Here is a 26,973-nt window from a genome sequence, read left to right on the forward strand (position 1 = left end):
TACTGAACTCAGTATCACTAGTATCTGTGGTGCATTATGTGGCTGTAATTGCATTTTCCATTGAAACATGATTAGAAAAACAAGCTAAACATAATTTCAAACGAGGGTGGTAACAGTGACCACTAAACGAATGGTTCTGTTTGAACTCTTATTTGTTGACATGGTCAGGCCTCACACTGACACCACTGTTTGAACAGATTGAGCTTGTAAATAGTAAGTAGATTCACAGGAATATTTAGTGTAAGTGGTTCCACATACAAATACACGCCCACTCTTCAGAGCTGCAGAGGGCACTACTTTAGAAAAATACAGTTTTTTTTCATTGTGCAACATGAAAAAATAGAGTAGCACATTTTCAGATTATGATGAACTGTACCTGTTAGCTGTATCGACTTAAAATGTTGGCCTGTAAGCGCTGTCTTTTTCGGCAAACTGGTGGCTGTTGAAAATTCCATACAGCATTTCCTACCTCCTGCCCTCCCCCTTTCAGCACTCATTCCCTTCTTCCTCTTCACTAACGAAACATTTGCCGAAACCCTCTGCAATCCCAGCTTAAGTCTATTCAAGCAAAGAGGACTGGGATTCACAGAAGAGCAGAGTTGGAAGAATTCACTTTTAATTAAAGCAGAGAGATCTCTGTGCTTATGGAAGGTGCGAAAGAAAGGGTGGAAAAGCTCTTTTCTGTTTTCTGAATAAGGACCTTTGTAAAGGTCAGATAGAAAAAAGGCATCATTTCATCTCCTACTGACAGTGGCTCCCTGCTGCAGAATAATTACTCCTTTTATGAAGCTATTAGAGAGGACCAATTCAAGTGATTGTTTCTCAAATATCCGTCTGTGTAGCCAACTGGAATCTGCTGTAGCTACAACTGAGACTTCAGAAAGTCATATATGTATAGAAATTTAAAGTAATTCTTCCTGGAGCTTTCTGACACATTATTATGACTCTTAACTGTCTTTCTGATTATATTAATTATAAATTATGACCCTACAAAAATATTTAGATATCTGTTTTCGATGTGATCTCTTTTGTTCTTTCTCGTACAAGAGAAATTTTTAGATAATTTGACCAGCTTTTGTCTTTTGTTCATGCCTAACTGAATGGCTGCTTGTGTCCACAATCACAATTGGAGCTATTATTCAGTTGCTTTCATTTTCTCTCTGAGTGTCACTTGTTTATCTTCATAAACTGGTGGAAAGGTTCATGACCTCCACTCACTCATTTAAAACACTGGAGCTTAACACTGCGCAACAAAGAAGAGGATTACTTTATTTTTAGACCTTTTAATTTACTTTTTCTCATGTGGAGAAAAAGGTTGCCACTGAGCTTAATGGACCATTCAGTATGATCAGGATTACAATGAGCCTTTTCCTGCCATGCTGGGCTGGATTTTCTTCACAGGACGTGCTTAAAAACACTGTCACTGGTCACTTCACATTCTTCAAGCCAAATGCAGTGATAATGGAAAAGGATTTTCAACAGATGGTACATAACGTCTCCTCGGGAAGCGCCCATTTCCAAACCTGCTGGGGGAAAAAAAAACAATATATATTTTAAAATACACACACACACACTCACACTGAACAAGTAATACAGACCAAAGGCTATTGCTTGTACGTGTGCCGCAAATTCTTTGTAGACCCAAGTTGTCAGGATTCAAAACAGTTCAACTTCAGCTACAAGTTTTTGTTGTTGTGAATTCAAACTGAATTTGTATGTAAAACGTGAATTTACATTGTATTTATACATAATGTTCAAAGTTTCAACAGATTGTAGCTGAAATTTCAGTGAATTCATTAAGTCACAGGTAATTTTAGAATAATCTGATGTAAACTAGTAATTTCTGTCAAGGAAGAGGAAGAGCAAATAATTACCTGGAAAAAATACTACTTTTTGTCTGTGGAGATGTTTCTGGTGCTGATGAATTTAATAAGCATTGTGTGAACTAATTTGGCAAGGGCTTGAATTTAACAAAAGTTAATTTGTAGGTACAAGTCCTGCACCTCTGGGTTAACATTTTGCATTGTTATATTTAAACAGGTCAATGATGAGAATAACAACAACAATAGGGCACAATCTATACTTTGTACAGCTCAGACCCTAATGAAAGAGCGTGGGAGCATTAGACTACCTAATTGCCACCAGCATGAAGCTTTTTTTTTGCTGTTGTCTCAGTGCATTTGTTTAATTTTAGAATCTGTTTTAATCACATTTTTAAGATATCCTAGAGGTTCCAGTAATAGCCAGCCTACTGATGAATATGTTAAACTTTAACACCCTGAGAAGAGCACTATATTTAGAAACTATGTGAAGTGGCACATAGATGTCAGGGGCCAGAAGTGGCTGTGATCTGTAACCAATGGTTACTGGACATTTATGATGAACTTCCAATTAAAAAAAAAAAAAAGTTAGAAATTTCTTTATTTGTCTCATTAGAGAGATTCTCTCTCTCTCCCCCTTACTTTTAAAGTGACCAATAAGTGAATTGAGCAGTAAACCAATCAATTAGAACAAGTATTTAGTACAGGTTTAATAAAAATAGCTGACCGGAAAATGGGAAGCCAAAACTGCAGTGCACATTGTGTGGATGCATAAGCTGAACACCAAGCAAAGCAAACTACTACAGTGTGATTGTGTTGTTACTGGAAGCAGCCACTCCAGCTTTCAGAGGTCATGCACTCCAAAGACTCACCATCTGTAGTGAGACAGACACTTGAATCTGCTCTGTGGATCAGCAAAACTCAATCAACTACATTATTAGGACTTCTCTTCAGCCTTTCCTAGAATGCTAAATAAACTTTTTGTCAATGTTAGACCTGAGCCCAGCCACAGCTGACTCTACATTAAGTTGTTTAATGCTGATACATGAAATTATAACAAGTATCAGACTTTCCTCTTGGACCATTAATGAGGCGTCAGGCAGCTCTGCATGGAACGCTCCATGTAAACGCAAGCACACTCAGCGGTATCACCCGCGGAGGATTGTGATCTTTAGTTTGATTTGATTTGACAAACATGGCTAAATACACCAGGAGAGTGGAGAGACGTGCCCCAGGTTGAAGGGGGATGGGGGGAGGTCTGTAGCTATCACTGTTAACCCCTCTGCTGCTGAACCACCAAAGACATCCCACACTGCAAGTCTTGCAGGATGAGACTTCAAGTTGTGCAAACAGAGCAAAGTGGAAAAGGACAATAAGTCAGTCATTAATGGTTTCCTCTCCCAGTAATGCTGGCAGTTCCTGATGACGCCGTCTTCCTGCCACTGTTGATGCAGTTTCCATAACAACAATGGTTCTTTACAAGGTGTTGCATAGGGAAGAATACATTTTTAACCCATACACACAAACACACACACACACACACACACACACACACACACACACACACACACACACACACATATATATATATATATGTATATATATATATATATATATATATATATATATATATATATATATATATATATATATATATATTCAATTCAATTCAACTTTATTTGTATAGTGCCACTTCACAACAGGGCATTTTACATACACGAATCAACATACACATCATTTCAAGCCAACTACCTATATGCACACACACACACTTCTAAAACCCCAGCATTCTGTCCACATAGTTCGTCACTCTAGAAGTCCATGTTGATGACTGGTAGTGCTTTATTTTTTTCCTTTTACTGTGGACAAAACATAACCATGCTGACATTTGCCACACATTTATTTCCCTGTGTTTTTCTCACAACTATAAAAACACAGCAAGAAAAGACCATTTTCAACTTTCAGAAGACATTGCAGCTAATTTACCTCAGCTGGTGAGAACTACAGTGGGAATTACAGCAATCAAGACGCTGTTCCCATGTTCGAGAGAAAAGAATGCTTTTTGGCAGCGAACAACAACGGAATGGAAATTGATGACATCTGCAGTACTAAATAACACAAGTGAATATTTTATGTGTTTTTATCTTGACAAACTATCCCCCTCTTAAAATTTCTTCTCTCCACAGAATTCTGATATTTTTCCTGCTTTTGAGGAGAGTTAGAAAGTTTTTCTTTTATATCATATCACATTATCCTTGTGCTTTTTTTCTGGGACTTTCTTGCCTTCAAAGCAAAAACAAGATTACATAATCACCCAGCCTGACCCTTTTTCCTGCTGTTATCATCTCAAGCATATAAAGTTGTGTTCACTGGCTCCTTGTTTGAGCCCACCAGTTGTCCATGTTGTGCTGATACTTGGCTGTTTATGGAGAAGAGCTACAGAACTGACTGCAGCTTTGTCTTTCTCCACCCTCTCCCTTGTTGATGAGTCCCAGAACAGATATGGGAAATATTTATGGATTCAACTTGTGAAGCCATTTGCCTGCAGCAAAAGAATCAGAAGCCTTTATTGTCAAAAACATTGGATGCATTTGCAGAGCAAAATAAAAGCTGTCTGCTGTAGGCCTGCTCACCCAAAATTAACTTTGACATTTCTTCTTGTAAATAGGTTCTGATTAAATATTTGCAGGCTCATTTGGTATAAATGTAAGTTAATGGTCACAAACCAAGCTCATGTCCTCTTAACAAAAAAACACAAAGACCTCTATGAAACCCCCTGCTTCTAGCCACTTCCTCTCCTTCTGTCTGTTACACCCATTGGTTTTAAGTATCAGTGCTGTTTTAGCTGTAACCAAAAAATGTTTATCTGCAGTGACAAACATACACCATGTGACCCTCATAATTACAGTGTTTCAGTTGTCTGTGGACCCAACATTGTATAGTCCTAAGCTACATTCGTAATCATGCAGTTGTAAGTTGCAAGTCAAGTGACTTTACTCCTGCTACTTCATGGATAGATGACCTTAAACTTTGGTATCCCTTTGGTCGTTGCTGATTATTATCATGAAAAGAAGGAACATGCTGTATCTGCTGTAAAACTGCTTTGTCAGTAGGAAAGTTTCTCTTGTTTCTTCTTCATCTCACATGACATGAAGAATCTATGCAGATGAAGTTGAAGTCCATCCATACTATTGTTACTCTCATTGACTGTGAGAGGAGTTCATCTTTACTTCCTTTAAGTAGGGGGATGTGAATTATTAACTCATGTAATTAACCTGTGTGGGGCGCCTTGATGTGTTCATGAGTGACAAGGTGGTAAAGTATCACATGGCCAATTTATTCATCTGTTCAACCTCCTAAATGTATGTATTGTAATTCCAGGAGAAAATGCCATCACCACACCATAAACATGTGCCGTTTCCATACACAGCCCTCAAAAAGCTTCTGTTGATGAACTGCTGTGCAGGCTGTTGCAGATTTTCAGGATGCATTTTCCCCTCCACAGAGATGTGGGAGTGGGAGGCATGCTGAAAAATGTAGCTTTATTTTTCTATTTTTTAGCCTTGTAACTCTAACCCTGATGTGACTCAACATTTTCAAAGAAAACAGCTTCCAGTTTGAAACTAAATGATCTTGCTGAGGAGTCACTGGATTTCATTCTTTCTGAGATATGATTTTTTTTACTCAGTCTGAGCTGAACATGCTGACATATGACTAAAGAATCGTTTTAGTTGGACAATAAGGTGGAGTGTGGGAGTAGCTTTTCAATATTGTTTGTACAGCTGCTAAGCCAGCGAAATGAAGGAATTATCATACTGTGTAGCTACATTTATGTGGAACAGAGATTGTTTGTAGAAATTTGAAAAAAAAAATCACTCAATCAATGCTGTAGGAAAAACTTTGAAAGGGGTAGTTTGAGAAATATGCTTTGTTGCTGTCCTTAGTGTTGCTGTCCTGAGCGTTATTAACCCATTTTGCCCTTGTTTTCATCTGTGTAAACTGAAGTGTGGTCTTAACTTGATACAGTATTTAGTACATATCTAACTCTGAACAGGAATACAAATAAGCCCAAAGAATGTCAAACATTTCTGTCCAACTGTAGCTGATGTATTGGAGCTTGAGTCTCCCATGTTTTTCACAATTCAAGCAACTAAATATCACAACAATTTATTCCACAGAGGTAGTTTTTTCTTTTTTCAAGAGAAATACTCTTATATGCATCTTAAGTACCAGGTTTGGTTCACCAACTATGCTGTCCTTTGTTTTCTAATATCTTTTCTGCAGCTCTTTTCATTTCTACATCAGAACATGATGTAGAAGTGTTTGTGCCAGGGCTCTAAAAAAGCAAATATGATCTTAAAGGTTTTGTGACATCAGAGAGAAGAAGAGTTTTGCTGTTTTTGTTTACAGATGCTTCAGGTTGCTGAAATCTATAAACAAATGCAAGGGGTTTCTCTTTGGAGGTCTCAGACTCTTCTTAGATTAACATGGGGGGTGGGGGTGGGGGGAGGGTTAGGTGGGTGGTCACAGGAGTGGAAAACTAAGGGAGGTCTGGGGTGCCATTAAGGTCTCAGGTGACAAGTACTGTGCATATTTGTCCTGGGGCAGACAGAAAGCCATGAGGCCAAATGCCCCCTCGAATGCACTGGAAAATTCCCTGACCTTGAGGAGTGTTGTGTTACACCTTCCAATGCAGCATTCGTCCCAGAACAGAGACTCCTTTGAGGAAGGGCACAGAGGATTTTGAAAGTCAGCCAAAAAAAAAAAAAAAAAAAAAGTAAATTTAAATAGTATTATGATAAAGACAGAATTATAATGGCATGTGCTTTGGATTTAATGGATGAGTTCACTTAACCAGATCCTTAACCTCTGCATTCTTTGAGCATGTTTGCTCTGTTTCTGTCACTTTAAATCACCCCGACTTATGTTTTTAATTTCCTTCTGTCTCCATAAACAGTCAATCTCAGACACTTCAGTGGAAATGCTGCAGGGCAGAGTTTTCCTTTTCTCTTTTTTCCCTCCCCTTGTGGCTTCACCTAATTTATTAGAGACGATGCACCACTCTAAACTTGATACAGTTAAGTCTCTCAGACTGTTCGGTGCAAGACATAGATGCATTTCACTATACGTAATTGTTTTCATTGATTTGTCATTATCTTTTTTTTACATGTTGTGTACTAATTGATTTAGACAAAAAAATAGACTATTTCACCTGCTACTATCAAAACAATTAAATTTTTAAGCAACAACATTACTCTTAAAACTGCACTTTAAATACATTTAAATCTGTTAGAAAGCATATTTCCTTTATTGTTATTCCCTACTCATATTATTTCTCTTGTGTGTGTGTGTGTGTGTGTGTGTTCCTTTACTCCAGATGGTGAGTCACGCCCTCTCTCTCTTGGATCAACTCGGTGCATAGCCTGCTGCACAAAGCCGAAGGATCTCAGCTCAGCTGGTAAATAAAGCCCTCTTCCTTCAGTGCAGCGTGGGAGAAAGTGGCTTTGCAGTGCCGGTGTTGCATCTCTGTTCAGGCTGACAAGTGGAGTGAAAGCAGTGTTGAGCGATCATCTTTCACTCTGAGCCACTCACCTTTCAGGCCGTGGCCTCATAGCCGGCTGTGAGGGTTGGACTGTCAGCAAGAACACACATACACACTCTCACGTGGACGTAGTCTGCACAGCAGCTCTGTGTATCCATGCAAAGCATCTCCCTTATGAGACAGAAGATTCATACATGAGAAAGAAGTCATGTGATTGCTTGAATGAATTTCATACAGGATTAAGACACTTTGATTTTTTTTTTCCCCCTTCGTGGTCCAGTGGGCCGTGTGGTAACAAGAGAGAAAGTCGGTGTTGATTTTTCTGCTTTATGAGTTTCCATCACCGGGAGAGTGTGTCTGAGTGGCAGAGGGAGCCATCATGGTCAAGCCTCTGCTGAGGATACAGCGCTACTTCCGCAGGAAACCTGTCCGTTTCTTTTCCCTGATCCTCCTTTACCTAACGGCTGGGAGCCTCGTCTTCCTGCACTCTGGCTTTGTTGGAGACAGCGGCCTCGGGGCCTCGGGAGGAAGGGACTCCATCGTAGCTTCAGAAATGGGCAGCCGAACTTCCTCCTCAGACACCCGGGGGCTTGGCATTGTGAGTAGAGTTTTTAAGGAGACACGCAGATCTGGACGCAGGTTTGGTCCTCGCTGGATGAGAAAGAATGGACAGAATGGTCACGAGACAACGGGCCGGGGAGGAGACTACACCAGCAACTGGAATCGTGCTCTTAAAGGACGAAATGCCAAAGAAATCGATGATGGAAGAGGTGAGATATGCTTACTGAATATTTTATACAGTAATAGAGTATATTTATCAAATTTGCTGTTTTCTTATCAGCCAGAGACCAAATCTTTGTGAATGAAGATCAAGAAAATAATGTGCATGTGTTGACCAACAAAAGCCTCTACTGGCATTGCAGCAACTGCAAAACCTCAACAGTATTTATAGAATATAAAACTGTTTTGTAGTATAAAGTCATTCACCCCAACACATACTAATATTCAATTGATGCACCAAGATTTCTGTTGCATCTTTCTGTTGCTCATCGTTCCAAGCTGTATGTGGGAAATCTCTTGAGAATGCAGTTAAATTAGGATTATGGTTATGTCCTCTGTTTTTCCCCACTGCAAAGCCTTCAAGAAGTTCTGAGTAGAAGCTTTGCTTTGTGTTGCTCAGCATGTGTTCAGCCAAACTCTGCTTGATTATGTTGTGTCAACACCTAAATGACTTCATGGCTGCAGGATTTGCAGGATTTACAGTTCTATCTGTCTTTATAATGAACCCTGCAGATGCACAATCCTGTTAAAAAGAGGTTTACATGTAAACTTCTGGTTTGCTCGTGACATCCTGTGTAATCAAATCTGAAAGCTATGTGAGGATGTGTTTTTTTTTTTGTCCAAAGCTGATATGTCCGACCTACAGTGACACAAAAATCCTGTTTTCTGACTGCTTTCCAAATTAAAATGGTCATAAGAGGTAATAAGAAGATTCCTTAAATTTTTTCTGAACTTATTTTTACTTTAGTATTTGAGAAACCACTTATTATTGAGCACAGTTTTAAGTACTTGGCCTTGAGTATTTCCATTTGATACTACTTTTTTGCTACTTTATGCTTCCACTTTTATTACATTTCAAAGTAACAAATATGTGACATATTTGTTACTACTTTTAAATGTAAGATTGCACATGTTTCAAAGCTGAACCACATTTCTAAAGAGTTCCACAAAGTAACACGTTTTGTTAAGTTATTATCATAGAGATACAATATAAGCGTGTAAGTGCAGGATTCAGGTTTTACAACAAAGCAGCATGTTCTCTTGTTTCAGATGCAGTGAACGTTAATAACTGATCTATAATGTATTGTGAAAACTAATCAGGTCTTTTGCTTCCATCTGAGTTCAGATAAATATTAAACAAATTGTACGGTAATAGGAAATTCATTCATTCATTCATTATTCTAACCGCTTACTGCAATTCAGGCTCGTGGGGAAGCTGGAGCCTATCATAGCAGTCTTTGGCGAAAGGCAGGATACACCCTGTCAGCTCGCCAGTCCATCGCAGGGTGGTAATAGGAAATTTTTGTTAAATATATTTAGAAAGCATTACAAGAGGAATAAACAGAAAAACAAAAAAAATAAATAAATAAATAAAATAATTGTGATACAAAAAACCATTTATATATTTTCGTGTATTGTATGATTTGTAAAAACCATTATTTGTGCAGTGCCAAACATCTGGTTTGCACACAGCTGGACTGGCAGGGAGAAGACCTCACTGGTAATGAACATGTGCTGTTTGGGTGAATGTGTTTGTTCACCAAAAAAGTCTTTTAATACACACTTAATAGTACCAGATTTTTAATGCAACTCTGATTTAGTTATGTGAGGTTCTGCTTTCTGTCCGGACAGCTCCATGCATTCAGCTGGTGAATCCAAACTGCCCACAGAGACAGTATGTAACCTAAGTGTGACGCACTGCTGCTCTGCCTGTGTTCGTGTGAAGACAAACTGCAGAGGCTGGTTTACTGATTTTTAACTCTGGGAAATACTTCAAAATCTGTGAGTGTTACAAAGGTCAAGCCACACAAGAAAAGAAATAATGTATTTGATTACAAAAGCTTTGCGTCATGGCGCATTACTCTGCTGTACAGTGGAGAGTTTGAACATTAAAGAACAAGGTTTTAATTACTACAGAGCAATAATCAAGTGATATCTTTCCCACTGAAGGGGAGGAAAGCCAGCATATTTTTAATGTACACAGAAGCTTTGGATTATCTGATCAAGTAGAGGTCTCTGTCAAGCTTGGTCCTTCTCTCCTCCCACATTTTGCTTTTTTTTGCAGCACTAACCTCGTGGGAAAGCAGTGGTATGTGGTGATAGAGTAATTATTGGCTTTAAAGCATTTGTTTTCTCTAATAGATCTGGCGTCACATATTACTCTGTAGCCTTAAACATCTTCAGAGCTCTCCTATGTTTGGTTCAGGGGATGTTTTCCTCTCTTCTTACTCCAAATGCAGTCTTTCCTTCTTGCTCTGAATGTGATTTTAAAAGAAAACGTTGCAGCGTATGATGCAGGCTGCAGCACATTCACACTTTTGTGTTGTGTGTTGCAATAGCACAGACTGCTGCACTCTTTACTAAACAGAAAACAAGACTAGGCTGGAGAATATATTCATCCAAAACACTAATATGACCCAGCTGGTAGAATCAGGTGCAATTGCAGTTAAGTATCATCCTTTAAGCTCATGTTATTCTAAACAGAAATCATACATTCAAAGCATTTAAATCAGTATTAAGTCAAATAGCAGATTATTTCTCAGCTTAACAATAGGAAAAGAGGACGATTACAGCCTGCTGCAGCTCACTGCATGCTGCCTAAATGCAGGCAGTCTAACCATAACAATTAAAGTAATTCGGGGAACTCTATGCTTCTCCCATCTTTCCGTTGTCAGAGGCTCTGTGGTAATGGCACAGATTGCAAGAGGTCTGTTGTAAACTTTGTTGCCTGGTTAAAAAGCAAAAAATTGTTTTTGTGCAAGGCTATAAGCTGTTGAAGGGTCATTGTATGCCTCTGCAGAGGTTCACATGAGCCCTGCCCCCACATACTTCTGAAAAATGCAGAGAGATGACTGCCACTACACTTACAGGCCACTAGAAGGGGATGTGTGTCCTTATAAATAAATAATAGCTTTGCCCTAGTTTGAGCTACTCATGAGCTCTGTTACTACACTGGGAAACATTTGGAAGAAAATATATTATTATGGATGATATTCTCTTTTTGCACTTTTGACAAGTGATTTCTACTGCTCTCATTGTAGCTGAAGAGCATTCTCGTGGAACTGATATCTGTCTATGCCAAATAAGTTGCCTTAGTCGCATTCCTGTCTTTTTGAAAATGTTGCTTCTATTCTTTTCTCTTTTTCAGCAAAGTACATTGGCTGCTACATTGATGATGTTCAGAAAAGAGCACTAAGAGGAGTTTCCTTTTTTGACTACAAAAAAATGACAGTATTCCGTTGTCAAGACAACTGCGCTGAAAGGTACAACACAAACAAAACCACAAAACCTTATCTGAACCTTATCCATCAGTCTTTTTTGTCTTTATTTTTAATCTTGCTGCTTGGCTCAGAAATGAAGTAAAATATCTACTACAGAGAAGTTGGTTCAAAGCTTACCACCCATTCAAAGTCTCAGTCTAAATTATTGCTTTTATTGGCTAATGCAGTGTTAATATTTAAAAAGCATGAAAACATTGGAAGCTAAACTCACAAGTGTATTAACAATAACCATTCATTTCCTATGTTGAGTTAGTTAAGGAAATTTGAATACACAAGATTTAGAAATGAACAAGTAAAAATCTGCTGATGAACATCATTCATTCTTTATTTATTTGCCAATGGTGGGCTGCAGATCCCTCGTGACCCCCATGTGACGCTCCAGTCCTTTAGGGGCCACAATCCTGCAGGTTTTCAATGAGTCTTTGTTGCAATACACCTGACTCAAATGAATGAGTCATTTTGCAGAATTTCATAGGCTGCTGAATTCTTTTCATTTGAGCCAGATATGTTGAAACAAAATATATTGAAAACCTGCAGAACAGCGCCACCTTCGAACATCGACTTTGGACATTTCTGGTGTAGACAATGGGCAGATTGATGAAATTTACACTAAAAATATCCTTAATTCTCAACTAAAATATGTCTTTTTGTATCTGTGTGAACACATAGAGTTTTTACTTCTAGTGAAGTAAATCTAAACGTTTCAACACAATTGTTTTATTACTTGTAATAACATGTATTCATCTCATGTAAGTTGTGAATTTAATGTTCACTAGAAAGAAAATTCACTTTATTCAGAATTATTTTCATCACATCACCCATGATTTAAGCTCTGACCTAATCAAATATTTGGCTGTCAGATTTAGAAGTACCTGCCAGTTTCATCTGTTTGATGTCATATATCCATATATAGATAATGTTGGCCTATTCAGCAAACATACATTGATGTGAAGCAGTGTGGTTCCTTGGCAAAATTCATTTGAATCATAGATTTTTTGTACTTTAATATCATGGATGGGGTGTGCTTTTTGGATTTAACTCCATGCCCTGGTTCAGGCCATTTTTATTAATTTATGCTCTAATCCTACCTTGGTCGTAATTTACCAAAGTATCTTTAGATAACAGTCATTTCAGCTGTGTGTCAGTACATTGGTTCAGGTTTCAATTTATTTATTCTTTTTTTCTATTTTGATATGATCATTTTCTGGAAAGGCGTTTTATGAGTTTGATAAGGTAGAACTTGATGTGTCTGTTTCCACCATGGCCGGATTAACCTGTCACTGTTGCCTTGGGGGAGAGTTGAGGTGCAGGGCCATTAACCCTCCACATGTGAGCGATGGCTGGGAACCATCTGGCCTCAGGTGTTGCGCATCAAACGTTTTATTTCAATAAACTCATCTTACAACTGGTTGCATATGGGTGTAAAATTCTGGTATTATAAAATTCATCTTGCTGACAAATCCACTCAAACAAAGTGTGGATTCCTGGCATCTTTATAGAGTTCCAGGAAAAATGTGCTCCAGTTTTTGAAGCGTTTACATTTCTCATCCTTTGCTCCATTAGTTTCCTGTTTCCTTCACATCCTGTCTCCCTCTGCTCCCCCACCATCTTCCTCTCACCTCTTTTCTCTCCTCCCAGTAGAATACCAGGGACAGCTCTACCGAATGCACTGAATTACACCCATCACTGATTCACATAGCTGAGAATAGGAGCAGATAACATGCTTGTTTTCATCTCCCACCCCCCTTTTCTTGGTTCATGCCTGTTGCAGCCTTCCTCTTTCCCCCACCAGAGCAACGGGTTAATAAAAACAGGTAAACAAATGAGGGGCAACACATAAAGGTCTAGGTTTGATTGACAGCTCATGGGATTTGCTCTGTATATAGGCTGTGTTAGGTACTTAATTTCTTCTGAGAGGTCTCTTGGGAGTCCACACCTCTAAAAAGGACAGAAAGAGCAGATTTTGAGTTATTCTCTGTGAGTATATTACATATAGTTGACTTTGCCTTCTAGGCCTGCAGCCTGTTTAACTAATCTCATTTTCAATCATCAATGAGAGCTTTGATACAGTAATGTTTTAATGTTTTCATCATTGCCTTGGCATCCCTGGTGTATTGTTTGTTTGTTTTGATTGATTAGAGCTCACCCAGTTACTCTGAGGAGTTCAGCTGTTTGGCTTGGAAAGGATTAAGAAACATGATGGAGGCTCAGAATAATCATTTGAATCTCTGTTTTCTTTTACTAACAAACTGAATTCCTCTTCTTCTGTCTTCTAGAGGCTACATGTACGCTGGCCTGGAGTTTGGAGCAGAGTGCTACTGTGGTCACAAGATTCAGGCACCCAATGCTTCAGAGAGCGAATGCAACATGGAGTGTAAAGGAGAGAAGAGCAACCTATGTGGAGGAGCCAACAGACTGTCCATCTATAGACTGGAACTGAGCCAGGAGTCAGCACGCCGCTGTGAGTCTGACACTTTGCTTCATGCAAACCAGGAGCTGCTCCACATATTGCTGCCTAATAAACACAATAAGCACGGTGTTTCTACCACATTTGATTAAAGAAAAATAGTCAAAATTAGAAAAAAAAAAAAAAAAATCTTTAATGCTGTTGCCATGAGCTGAATACACAAAAATATACTGTTTAATCCAATGTCAAAGCTGTTTTGATCCAGAAATGTAGCATCCAAGTATGCTTTGAGGAAAAGGGTTTGCTATAGTTTTGGTTAATGCCACTGTTAGGAGCTGGCTGCTCTGTTGTTTCCCTCTCTCCCTAGAGAGCTGCTCTACCTATGAAGCCAGCTGTGGTGTGAATGTTAAACACTCGCTGCCTGCTGGTGGAACGCTGCAATGTTGGAAGAAGGGGCATATTACCAGAAGCAAAGAAAAAAGAAAAACAAACATTGTCATGTATTCACTATTTGAAATATGGATTTTAAGCTCATTTATGTCAAACTTGGTGGAGTTCAAGCAAGTATTTGTTCCTCTTTTTGGGTAGTTGGTATTTTTTTTCTTTGAAATCTAAAAAAGTCCCTGATTCGAGATGTAACTTCACACCTTCTTCTTCCCCTTTCTTTTCATTCTGCCTCTCACCGTACAAAGAAATAATTATCTTGAAACATCCTCTTAGATAGCTCACGAACTCAGTCGTTATCCAACTAATCTGTAACTTATCCCCTTGTATTTGTTTGTTATTTTCATTTCTGCTTTCCCTTCTGTTTGCCTTCCGCCAAACTGCTGTGTAAGCTTTTCATGTTTCCACCATCTGACCCTGATCTCTGTCATGGAAGGCCTTCAGGGAACACCACACAGGAAATGCAGGAAATGTGTCAAAGTGGTTGTTTTGTGGGTTTTGCCACATGCAAGCCTTTATGCTCACATGGTTTGGTGTTTTTACAGTGGTTAAACACTGATATTGCTTAATTCCTTCTCAATGTCTTTTTTTTTGTATAAATGGAATTTTACGTCTTCATGAATCATGGGAGTACAAAATGAATTATTTCAGCTTAATTTGAAACACATGAAGTAGAGGTGAAAGTGCACTGCAGACATACTGAAACAGAACAGCTCTCCTCCATTGTGCTGATATATGGTCCATCTATCCATGAGCTCTGAGGTTAAAGGTCATCATTACAATATAAGGATGTGTGATGAGTCCTGGCCTCTGTAGAGTGCATGAGAGGCCCAGTGGGATTTCATTATCAGGGGTCAGTGTGGCTGGGAGTTGTATGGATAAAAAAGATTTGTTCAGTAACCATAAAACTGGCATCATATGCTGTCTTTGTGTGTGCTTTTCTTCTTGTTGCTGAGTAACATCCTGGTTTATTTGGTCTCTTTCAGATGGCAGTGCCATTTTCAAAGGGTGTTTTCACCGGCCAGACAATGTCACTATGGCTCTTCCCTTCAGTGTTGTCATCCAAAACATGTCTGTGGACAAGTGTGTGGACATGTGCACAGAAAGGGTGAGTGGGCACCTGCTGTGTGTGTTTATGTATTGCAGAGGTTTACACTTTGTGGCTCTGTCCACTCTGTATAACAGTGGTTGTATTTCAGGAGAAATCACTGGCAGTTCTGGCTGGAGACCAATGTTACTGCGGCTTCCCAACGCCACTCTTCTCCCTTCATGAACTAGAAGATGAGGACAAGTGTCTCCATCGCTGCCTGGGCGAAGAGTTTGAAAGTTGTGGAAACGACAAGTTCTTTGTGGTGTACCAGACGCAGGTTCAAGGTAAAGCTCGGTGACTGTTGACTCCAGGGCCACAGCAGTGTGTGAGAAGTGCAATCTTTTTTAACGCATTGGGCCAGATCACTAATATCCCAATTTGGGAGTAGTAAATTGCAAGTGCAACCTAGAATTTTGTGCATGGGCTGAATACAAGTTTACGTGTGATTTACTAAGAGTGATTGCATAATTGGGCAGCAAGTGCAAACATTAAGATTCCGTACTTAGATGAGGGTTTCTATGAACAAAATTTCTATGAGGTTTGATAGATCACACTGTGGGTCCTAAATCAATATATTTATATTTTCTTCTCCCCAACACACGCAAAATAGTGTGTGAATTCCCTATATTACATATTCATACTGGCCTTTACTCAGCAGAAAGAAGGGGCATGACATGCAGCAAAGTGCTGTATGAGATTGATCTGAACCTGGACAATTTACAAGGAGGATTATTCTCTATGCATTAGGAAAATCAGTTGTATCTAGAGTGGGGTCTTAGATGTTAGCTTCATCCAAATGAATCAGGAAGATTTGGGTGGCCATTCAGAGAGAAAAGAAGAGAAACAAAGAGAAATGAAGAGAAGAAACATAAGACAGTACACCGCAAAACAGCATTTGTGTCATTCAGCACAATAAGACAGCCTGCAGCAAAAATGTGTGTTGTGTTGTGTTGTCTTGGTAAGTGTGTGGTTGGATCAGCAAAAACAGTCTGGTAAACAAAAAAAATGAAGATTTAATGCTGTGAAGACAAAAAAAAACAGCTGAAGTTGGAAGTGAACCTCTTGCACCGGAACTGGACAAGTTGATCTTCAAAATGAGCCTCACTTCACCCTTTCATATTTTTAAGAATCAGTTTTTAATTTGAACCCTTTAAGGTCCTGATCTGCCATTTGGTAGAGGTAAATTTGTGGTGACTGCGATTCTTTCAAAAATTGCAAAAATTGTGGAAATAAAGCTGTCTGAGCCATCTCTTCCAGTTGGTTGGGGTCTAAACTCAAACTAAGTGCTCAATATAAGACTGCTGTTTCACATTTAGACCATTTCACTGTCATTATGTTCTTGTAAACTTAAATTTCATCTATGTACTAAAACACATTAATTCTGATTTTATTTGGCCAAAGCAAAGACAAAGTACAGAGCAACATTTTCCTCTGGCCTTTTTCTTTGTGTAAACATTGAAGGGTTAAACCACCACATAGATATGATCATCATTACACAATGCCAGCCCACACTAAGAGAAAAATATCACCACACTTTAACGTTCCTTTGTTAATGTCACCAATTTCCACAATTTCAGCATAAGTTTCTGCACACTGCTCTTCTCACGGTATTACAAAACTGTCGATGAACAGGAGGTGACTAACTCTCAGGTTCCATTTAAAGTTTTATTAAGTTGAGCAACTTCAACAATTTATTTTGCAGTCATTTTATGCAAATATCAGTAAGGCAGCATTTTGAATTTTCTGCTATCTGTGATATGTTGTCAGATAACCGCTGCATGGACAGGCACTTCCTTCCCACCCGTGCTAAACAGTTGGTGGCTCTCGCCAGTTTCCCTGGAGCTGGCAATACCTGGGCTCGCCACCTCATAGAGCTCGCCACTGGCTTCTACACAGGCAGCTATTACTTTGATGGCTCCCTCTACAACAAAGGTGGGTCTCAGCATTTGTCTAACATAATTCACAAACATCTGTTCATATGGCTGTCTGTGGCTTAAATAATTTTCTGAATTCATAGGGTTTAAAGGGGAGCGGGACCACTGGCGCAGTGGGAGGACGATCTGTATTAAGACACATGAGAGCGGCAAGAAGGAGATTGAAGCCTTTTACTCCAGCATCCTCATGATCCGAAACCCATACAAAGCCCTCATGGCAGAATTTAACCGCAAATATGGTGGACATATTGGATTTGCCTCACAGGCCCACTGGAGAGGGAAAGGTGAGCTGTTTGACTCAGTTAATATCAGACTTGTATTTTACAGCATGGATGGATGACAAATGAGAAAGTGATTGACGTAAATTTGAGACTTTTTTTTTAATATCTTTGCTCAGAAGGAAATGAAAATTAACACCTATTCACAGTAAAAACCCATTCACAGCAAGAATTTTAAGAGTGATCCATAGTGACTCAGAAGGATGAAGAAATTTGAGGAAGTGTGTTTTGACCCAAACCAGTATTATGTACTAGTTCATTGTTTAGTGTTTGCTTCCACAGCAATGATTGTGACACTCGCCACAATCAAAGACAAAAAAAAAAAAAAGTGCAGTCATCTTTCTTATGAATAAAATTACTTTTTTTAACAAGGCATTTACTGATGAGTTTCCAACGTGCCTTTTGGCAAGCTAACCTGACATTTTAACTTATTGCCAGTGTTTTTACGAAGACATGGCGAAGCTTTACATTTACCATGGAGCTGAAAAACTTCAACAACAATAAAACACAAAAATTAATTGTTTCTTGGTTCTACAACCCACAACCTGTTCTCAAAAAGTTGTGACACTGTATGAAATGTAAGTAAATACAGAATTCAGCCCTTTGCAAAAGCTCATAAAGTGATATTTTATTCACAATATAAGATTAAATAACATTTCATGAGACATATTAGTTCAACTTGACTTTGACGGACACATTTTTAAAAAGCTGGGATAGAGCCATATTTACAACTTTGAAGTACCCCCTTCCTCATTCTTAAAAAACAGTCTTTAAAAGAATTTAAGAAGAAAGAATTACATTTTTCCCAGCAGTCAGTGAATAACTTGGAACTAATGAAGTCCATTTTGGAACATTTAGGACAGAAATGGTCTGTTCTGGCTGCTCAACGGTCATGAGTTTTCTGTCATATTTTTCATTTAATGATGCACAAATATTTTTGGAGGGTGAAGGATCTGCACTGCAGGCAGGCCAGTGCAGCACTAGGACTCTTATAACACAGTTATGCTGTTGTAATAGATGAAGTTCAAGGTTTAGTACTGAGTTGCTGATAGATACAAGGCTGTCCTGAAAAAGACATGGTCTGAACCAAATGTTTCTCTTGAACCTGAACATGCTTTTCAGCATTAATGGTTCCTTATCAGATGTGCAAGTTGACAGCTCTGAAGACACATGGAATGCCCCCTCATTCCATCGGAGATTCAGAGTTTTGATCTCTGCACAGAGGACAAGCTGGAAAGTCACTCTCCTCTACAAAGGGTGAAGCCTTCATGATTTACAAAAATGACTTTAAACTCAGTTTCGTTTGACCAGAACTTTGTCTGTCTAATATAAATTAGCTTTGATCCAGAAGAAATAACAACTTTTATGGATCATGTTCACAAATGGCTTCTTTTGTTTATGGCATAGCTGGAACCTGCTTTTGTGGATCGCATGGTGAATACAGCGATTTTAAAAAGTGTTCCTGACCCCATGCAGCAATTTTTATATCAGAATTGTGGCTGCTATTAAAACAGTATCACCTAAGGGCACGATGGTAAGAGCCATATTTTATTCTCCCTTGCATATCTAGACAACTCCAGATTTTCTGAATGTTTTGGTGATATTATTCACTGTAAATGGTGGAAAGAATAGAGAGACAACAACATTGTTGTAGAGGAAGGGAGACAACGCGTATTGTGCTAACAGCCATGGCATCTCAGTCCTTTCTGTAGCTAGCAAGGTACAGATGCTGGTAAAGATCACGTTGCTTCACTTTGGAACACAAATGACATGCAACAATATGAAGTTTCTGTAATATGTAGTCACATTAAACTCCTCTTAAGACTGTTGGATGTTTAACAAATGCATATCCTCAAGACCATTAATAAGAGTTAAATTAAAAAGATAGAATGACTCCCAGTTTGCTTAGTTTTCTGGATATTTCATGCATACTGCATTATGATCTTCTCACCCACCACCAAACTTGCTATGTCTCAGTAACCATGGTAACTGGCTTTGTCTTTTCTGTGTATCATCTCTCTTACTTTCTGTGAAGTTTAATCGATTTTCCAGTGGCTGGAGAGTTGCCGACCCAGCAGTTGTCTCTCTTTGTGAGAACATCAGCACATTTGGCCTGCCATATCCAATGAATGTTTCCACCTTGTGTTGGTTGGCAAATGATGCAGTGACATCAGTGCAGAGAAAGGCTTTTTGACAGCTGCCATTTCTAGTACAGAGAGATCTACTTCAATTTAGGCATCAATGTAACATTGTGTACAGGAGTCCGCATGAGTGATTTGATACACTCACCTCCACAGAGAATGACTCGCTGACCAGATTATGTTACATACACTGAAGCTATCCAGTGTGGCCCCGCAAGGGGAAATCATGAGCCAGTGTAAGCCATTTAGTGGGATTTGTCATTTAACAAAGTTGCATCAGTTACATAAACATCCTTATATGGGCAAATCTCAGCTCATAACAACTTAAGTTTATAAACTAAATTTGACATTCGGTCAGACTTTGCCAGAATAAGATTGTCTGCGATGAGTTCTGTTTATTTTGGTCTCTTTATATTTGAACTTCTGATTTCCCTTGAAAGCCAGAAAAGAATAAGGAAACATCTGCAACACTTAGAGACGCAGTTCCTCTGTGTGTCATTTCAAGGTTTATGGCAAGGACTTGGTCAAAAGTCCTGCTCCTGTGAACCGCATAATTAAACATTGAATGTTTTCTTTCTTTTTTTTGCTTTTATTTTTTAATTGCTTTGTTATCATTTTAGAAGTAAAAAGAGAATACATAAACACCTTGAAAATATGGGGAGGGGGACCCTAAGACCTTTCTGGTAACCTTTACCAACTTGCCTTGTGGTTGTGTGTGTCCTGAATGTGCTTGTTAGAGTAACTGTTGGTTGACATTCACAATTAGGACCAGCTGATGCATATTTAATAGCTTTATAAATATCTCATCTCTCCAACTTTCCTAAAAAAATTAAGCTGTCACAGGTTTCTATAAGCATTTTTCAAGCACTCAAATGATTCCCACAAAGAAGGAAACAATTACAAAACCTTTGTTTTCTCAGTCTTTTATATGACGACAAAATGTAGTTCAAGGTAAACTCCTGGATTTTTCAACAAGGCCTACTTCCCCTCATTTTTGTGACCAAATTGTTTGTAACACAGAGTAACAAAAGCCAGCATTGTCTTCAGTTTTAGCATCAGCATCAGATGTTTCCAAAAGTTATTTTTCCAATCAGACTTGACCTTTTGTTTGAGGGATGATACTCAGATAGAGGAACGTACTACATATGTACTATAACCCATCTGCCTATACAATCACATGTCGAAAGGTGTGAATCATAATCTTACTGTATAATGATGAACCTGAAGAAGGAGGAAGAATGAGCAGAAATCTCCTGAACTACAACAGAAAGACTTGCAGCCAGTTGCATAAAGGATCTACCAGTTCGGGAGGAGATTGCCTAAGCCTTTATGTTGGTCTCCCTTCATTTTTTTTTTTTTTTTTTTTTTTACAACTTGCAGAAGAAAATCCAAAAAAAAGTGAAAGTTGCTTAAATGTGTCATCTTTAAAGGAATGGCTAATTCAGCGCATCCGTCACTTCTTTTTAATATTCTCTGCAACAGAAATTTTGATCATGTCTGTGCATATTAAAGTTGCTGCGGTCGTTGTTTTTGATATACCCCTGCAAACTCAGCAGGCTTTAAACTTTAATGTCAACCTTTCTCCCAGCAGCGACGATGTGCTCTAATGCAGCACAGCTCCTGCCAGCTGCTGCTTTTATGAGACAGTAGATTACCACTGAGTAAAAGTTGCAAGAATTGGATTTTCCTGCAGTGCCTCTGCAGTTTGGCTGATAACCGAGAACATCCATTAAACCATCTTGACATTTATTTATTTTATGCACCCTGACATGATGCATGCTGACAGACCGCACAGGTTAAAAGAATCAGTACTTTGTCATTTTTTTATTGTTTTCTGCTCTAATATACTACAAAGTAAGCAAAGGTTTCTCCTACCTGAGCAGGAATTGAGGAAAACAGGAATCTCACTAAGTTAATTTCCTCTTTGGAAACAGATGAGTTGTTTTTCCAACACCTGATTTTATTTTCCACTATCAAACAGCCATCACTGTAATGGGTGCACTGTTACACTTTCTTACATATCCTTTCTTCTTTGTTCTGATTTATCCTACAGAGTGGCCTGAGTTTGTCAAAAACTATGCTCCTTGGTGGGCATCCCACACATTGGACTGGCTGACTTATGGGAAAAAGGTTCATGTGGTCCACTTTGAGGACCTGAAGAAGGATCTGTTCTTGCAGCTCAAGGGCATGGTCCAATTTCTGGGTTTGAAGGTCTCTGAGGATCGTCTGCTCTGCGTTGAGGGCCAAAAAGATGGAAACTTCAAGCGATCAGGACTTCGTAAGCTAGAGTATGACCCATACACGCCGGAAATGCGAGCAAACATCAATGACCTGATCAGAACAGTAGATGCTGCCTTGAAGAAAAAAAACATGTCTGGAGTTCCAGAGGAGTACATGCCAAGATGATCAATGTGATTTTTTTCCTATTATTTGACTTTTTTTTGTCAACAGACTGTATCATATTTTGTAGGATTATAAGACTTATTAGGCTTTTCAATTACTTTTCTATCAAGCTCCATAGTTGAAGTTGTAGTAAGAAAACACCCACCTCATCATTTACCTACTTTTCCTTTTGTTTTTAAATTACTTACATTCTTGATTATTTTGAACTTCTGAAGCTTTGTGTATTTGCACACCAAGCGGCTAAAACAGTAAAGGTTTTCTTTTTTATTTTGCCTAATGGAAAAAAAAACACTTCCTACCCTGCTCTATGCATATGTACTGTGTAGGCATGTGCACATGCCTTAACACCAGATTTGTATGAGCCTATTTCATGCAAAGAGAAAAATAATATATCAAGAAAATGTTAAAAAATTGAATTTCCTGCTGCTACAATTACAGAACGGTTTTATATATAAAGTTCTCTGATACTTAAAGACTGAAACTCTTCATTAGAGGGGAGAAATGCAATATGTAGAATATCACTACCTGAAATGATGATGATGATACTGTGTGTTTCCAATTTTTTCTAAGTTATTCACCTTATTTATCTGTCAATCAATACTTAAAAGGCTTGACTTCTTTGCCCCTCAAGTAGTTGAATGATCCCTTTTACTGGCACTGACTCATGGACAGAAAAGGATGAATGTTTTCAGTGTTTATTTATCTCTGGTGTGCAGAGCACATGTTGGCTAACTTGATTATGGATGTTTTATAAACACTGGACTTGATGAAAAAATCCAAAAAGCATTTCACGGTGCAGTACCTTCTCCAAAGATCAAGAGTTAGTTATTACACTATGATTTGGATGCTATTTTTAGTCTATGTGACCGTTGTGGATTTATTTTCTTCTTCCATTACTGAGTTATTATAAGAGAAGCTATGAAGCCATTGAAGCTGGTTCTGATTTTATTCTTCCTTGTATGACAAAAAAACAAATCTCCAGGAAAGACATTTTCTAAACAGCATGTCTTATAATGGTACGCCATGTGCTCTGCCGTGTGTTTAAAAAGAAGCAACTGAATAAAAATCAAAGATAAATCCAGGATTATAGAAAAGTTAAAAAAAAGAAAGAAATCACTGTTGAAGGCCAGAACACATGAAGTAACTTCAATTTTCAATATAATAAAAATATATTTTTGTAATATATGCTAACACACCAGAAATATTTCTATTGTAACAAGCAAATGGGAGAAGTTGTCTCTATTTTTAACATGAGTTTTAAACTTTATTGGCTCTTGTTTTCATTGACAAGCTGGCACTCACTGAGAAGGTGTCAAGTCTGAATGTATTTTCTATGGACTGAATGTAATGTGATAAGGCCCAATAAATGAGCAAATTGAAATTTATTATGTTGTGCTGCTTGTAAAAATATTGAAAATGCATACACTGGCTATGGGTGCTCCATTAAATGCTTTTTACAATGCAATAAATAAACCAAGGTTTTTGGTGCACAGTCAACCTTGACCTACTTTTCCTCAAATTCTACTAGCTGTCATCTACTAAATAAAAGAAACATGTTATCAAATTAGCCATTTTTAACAGAGTACAGGCAACATAAACACTACACCCAGTAGCGGGGTATCGTCCAATTCCCAACTTTCCCACAAAATACAGAAGAGGTTAAGCAACCGAGAGGTAAACATCTGAGATCCCAAACGCTGTTCTTCAAGGTCCAATGTCCTGCAGACTTCTGATGGGTCAATAGAAGACTTGTGCATAGCTTGGGAGAGATTCATTTAATTTGAATCAGGTGTGTTTCAGCAGGGAAAAACCTGTACCCTTAAGATAGTGGGCCTTGAGGACCAGGGTTAGAGATCACTGCTCTACTTTATCTCTTCTCCTTTTCTCTTCTTTTTTTTTTTTTTTTTTTTTTTTTACTTTTATGAGAAACATGATTTGAGGCAATATTGCTGGGTAATTTTGAAGGACTTAGGAAAAGAAAATAGCACTACAGAGAGAATATGACCGTGTGTGCACTTCACTGTGATGTGAATCATCTGGAGTTAAACTGCAGTTTCTTCACAGATTGGTAATAAAGGCTATGCTGGAAACTTTGCCTGTTGATTTCTACGTTTTGTTTGGTTTTCTGGCCGTAGCTGTAGAGGATAGGAAAAAGGTACACTAGGTAAATATATCAAGTTGCAACACCAGTCCTTATAATTTCCTTATGTAATGGCTCCATTACCACCATCCTCTGTTAAGACATTTAAAAAGCATAAGCAACAGACTACAGAATATTATGTTGAATAGTGCCACTGTTCAGAAATGTTTAAAAAAAAAAAACAGATATACTTTTATTAATTAAAGTAGCAATTGCATCTTTCGGTGGGCTTACCAAAAGTCAAGATGAACCAATATCTTATTCCCACAGTAAAGGAGTGGAAAGTATAGTGGAGAGCTGGGGGACAGATACTGTTTATGCTCAGCACCAGCAACTCAGGATGCCTTTTTACAGGCCATTTCTGGTGAAGTGGCCACAGTACAGAGTGACTGTATCCTGTATAGTCAACCTGTTAGTCAGAGGCCGGATCCACCAGTTAGTTTGGTTGGCTCTGGTGATCCTAGTGGAGCCGGTCTTTTTAGCACTTCATCTTTCAGTACCTTTGAGTCAGCTTTTGTAAGCTTTTTACCTTTTCATTTTGTTCTGATGGATCGGTTAGGTTAGCCTTATCTCTTTAAGTGGCATCAGTTACGCTGCTCATCTAGTTAAAGGCATATTTTAGACATCTAATAGGCATTTTCGTCTTTGGTTTGATTATATTGTGCCGATCTTTGGCACTGAATCTGTAACTGTAACTAGAGGATCTTGTTAAAGTGCTGAGGAGAGGTAAAGAAGATACTTCCTTTGCCTGCTTTACAGCTTTAAGTACCCTAATAGAGGTACTATATCCTCCACTAACGTAATTTGGTCAAATTTGAAAAGAACCCCAAATAGTTGGTGATTTTTCCCCATTTTACTAAGATTTCAAAGTGTCTTTTCTGCAAACTGAATGAACGACCAACCAAAACAGATTATGGAAAAAGCCCTGAATCCATTTTCCTTGGTATTTAGAGAATTCAGTCATCTCAGTTTTTAAGCCTTAAACTGAAAACAGTTTCTATCAATCTCAGTAGAAAACCATTCAGCAGAAGAAATAATTTTGATTTGTTGCTTTTACTTTCACACATACAAAAAGGCCAACTTCATGTTTCCGTGTTTTTCTGTTTGTTTTGGACAAGAATAAACAGAATGAATGTTTTCAGCAAATGGTTCAGATTTTAAAAAGAAGAAGTTAATAATAATGAAACAACAGTGAAATGGTTGAAATTTGAAACAGTAGTGTTACAACAAACACTTAGTTTGAATTTGACATACCCCAACCAGTTGGTAGAGATGGCTCAGAGAGGTTTGTTTCCACAATTTTTTTATAGAAATTCATCAAAGTCACTGCAAATTTCCCCTTGACCAACTGGGATTCCAGGACCTTATAGGGTTAATAAAAAGTACCATGGGTCTTATCCACGTTCATCCCACTACTTGTCGTTTCAGTTCCTTACCTTTTGGTTTTACCAGCTTGTCCCATGATTTGTTTTTACACTCCTGTATTGAATTAACCCCATTCTAAATCTTTTCATGATTTTTTAATGCTGGTATTTTTCTATTTCTAAAATCTAATGCAAAGTTCATTTTCTAGTTTTTTTCAATTTGCCCCACTGTTTCCTCATTCTTTTATATGACACATTTAATAAAATAGTAAAAACATTTAAAAAAAATTTACTATTTGTGAAGTTGTTAATGAAATGAAGATTTTTTGGAAGCAATTTGTCACCCCCTTCCCCACCTTTGAAATCAACAGGCATCATAAACAGGCTTTTTCAGTCACTGAGTCAAGAATAGTTTACATAAAAATTTATATGTGCAGGTTGATTAAACAGCTTGGTTTTATTGACCAACAAAAACAGCTGATCATACTGAGTCCATAAATGATTTTGCTCTCCTTTCAAAGCAGATTGGTGAGCAAACACCCCTGAAAAGGTAATTCGTGCAATAGAATCTTTAGTCAATTATACATAAAGTTGTACATAAAGTTGCAACATGGGAATAAACGTATTGAAACCTTTAATAAAACTATAATGAAACTGCAAAACAAATTACATGCATTATATATATATATATATATATATATATATATATATATATATATATATATATATATATATATATATATATATATATATATATATATATATATATGTGTGTGTGTGTGTGTGTGTGTGTGTGTGTGTGTGTGTGTGTGTGTGTGTGTGTGTGTGTGTGTTAACTGAACTCCATTAACTGAACTTTGTTTCCAGTTGAATAACAGTCACTTTAGTTGAGAGGTCAGGGAAGGAAGCAAATCAGACATGAACTACATGCAATTCAACCAAAATTAGTTAAATCCAAACATGTAATTTTCTGCCAAAATGGAGTCTAAATTCCAACATCCCCTTTTATGTGTTTCACAGATGAAAATAAATGGCACAGTGTTGGTTTAGAGCCTGAAAGACCCATGAATGCAAGTTGCTATTTGAGGTCAGCAAACATTTGTGAAATGTGACACTTGCCAGTATGTCTGACAAACATAAGCAAAATTGTTTTGACTTTGCTCCATTTTTATTTTCAGCCACTGTGATAATGCTAGGGTTAACATGTTTACTAATACACAAATAGCTTGCATTTTACACTTCATATGTTTGTCTGCAGAAATCAAAAGGATTTTCCATCATGCAACACAACATGAGATAACTGCATATTTTAACACCGATTTACTAAAATAATGCAACAAACTGATCAG

At 38.0% G+C, this 26,973-nt stretch overlaps 1 protein-coding gene across 1 annotated transcript; it reads left to right on the forward strand.

The window, feature by feature from the left end:
- The first annotated feature begins 7,670 nt into the window (after window positions 1-7,670).
- On the forward strand, window positions 7,671-23,334 carry wscd2 (WSC domain containing 2). Its single transcript, XM_079251880.1, has 8 exons — window positions 7,671-8,132; window positions 11,291-11,405; window positions 13,700-13,884; window positions 15,261-15,382; window positions 15,474-15,648; window positions 17,132-17,296; window positions 17,382-17,582; window positions 21,771-23,334. The coding sequence occupies exons 1-8, from the start codon at window positions 7,742-7,744 to the stop codon at window positions 22,121-22,123; spliced, it is 1,707 nt and encodes a 568-aa protein (XP_079108006.1). The 5' UTR covers window positions 7,671-7,741; the 3' UTR covers window positions 22,124-23,334.
- Window positions 23,335-26,973: the final 3,639 nt, after the last annotated feature.

This window comes from Telmatherina bonti (assembly GCF_933228915.1).
Source record: "Telmatherina bonti genome assembly, chromosome: 13".
NCBI lineage: Eukaryota > Metazoa > Chordata > Actinopteri > Atheriniformes > Telmatherinidae > Telmatherina > Telmatherina bonti.

Coding starts and splice junctions, on each gene's coding strand:
- wscd2 (XM_079251880.1), top strand. CDS start 7,742: ATGGTCAAGCCTCTGCTGAGGATACAGCGCTACTTCCGCAGGAAACCT. Junction 11,406..13,699: donor CAAGACAACTGCGCTGAAAG/GTACAACACAAA, acceptor TCTGTCTTCTAG/AGGCTACATGTACGCTGGCC. Junction 15,383..15,473: donor TGGACATGTGCACAGAAAGG/GTGAGTGGGCAC, acceptor GTTGTATTTCAG/GAGAAATCACTGGCAGTTCT.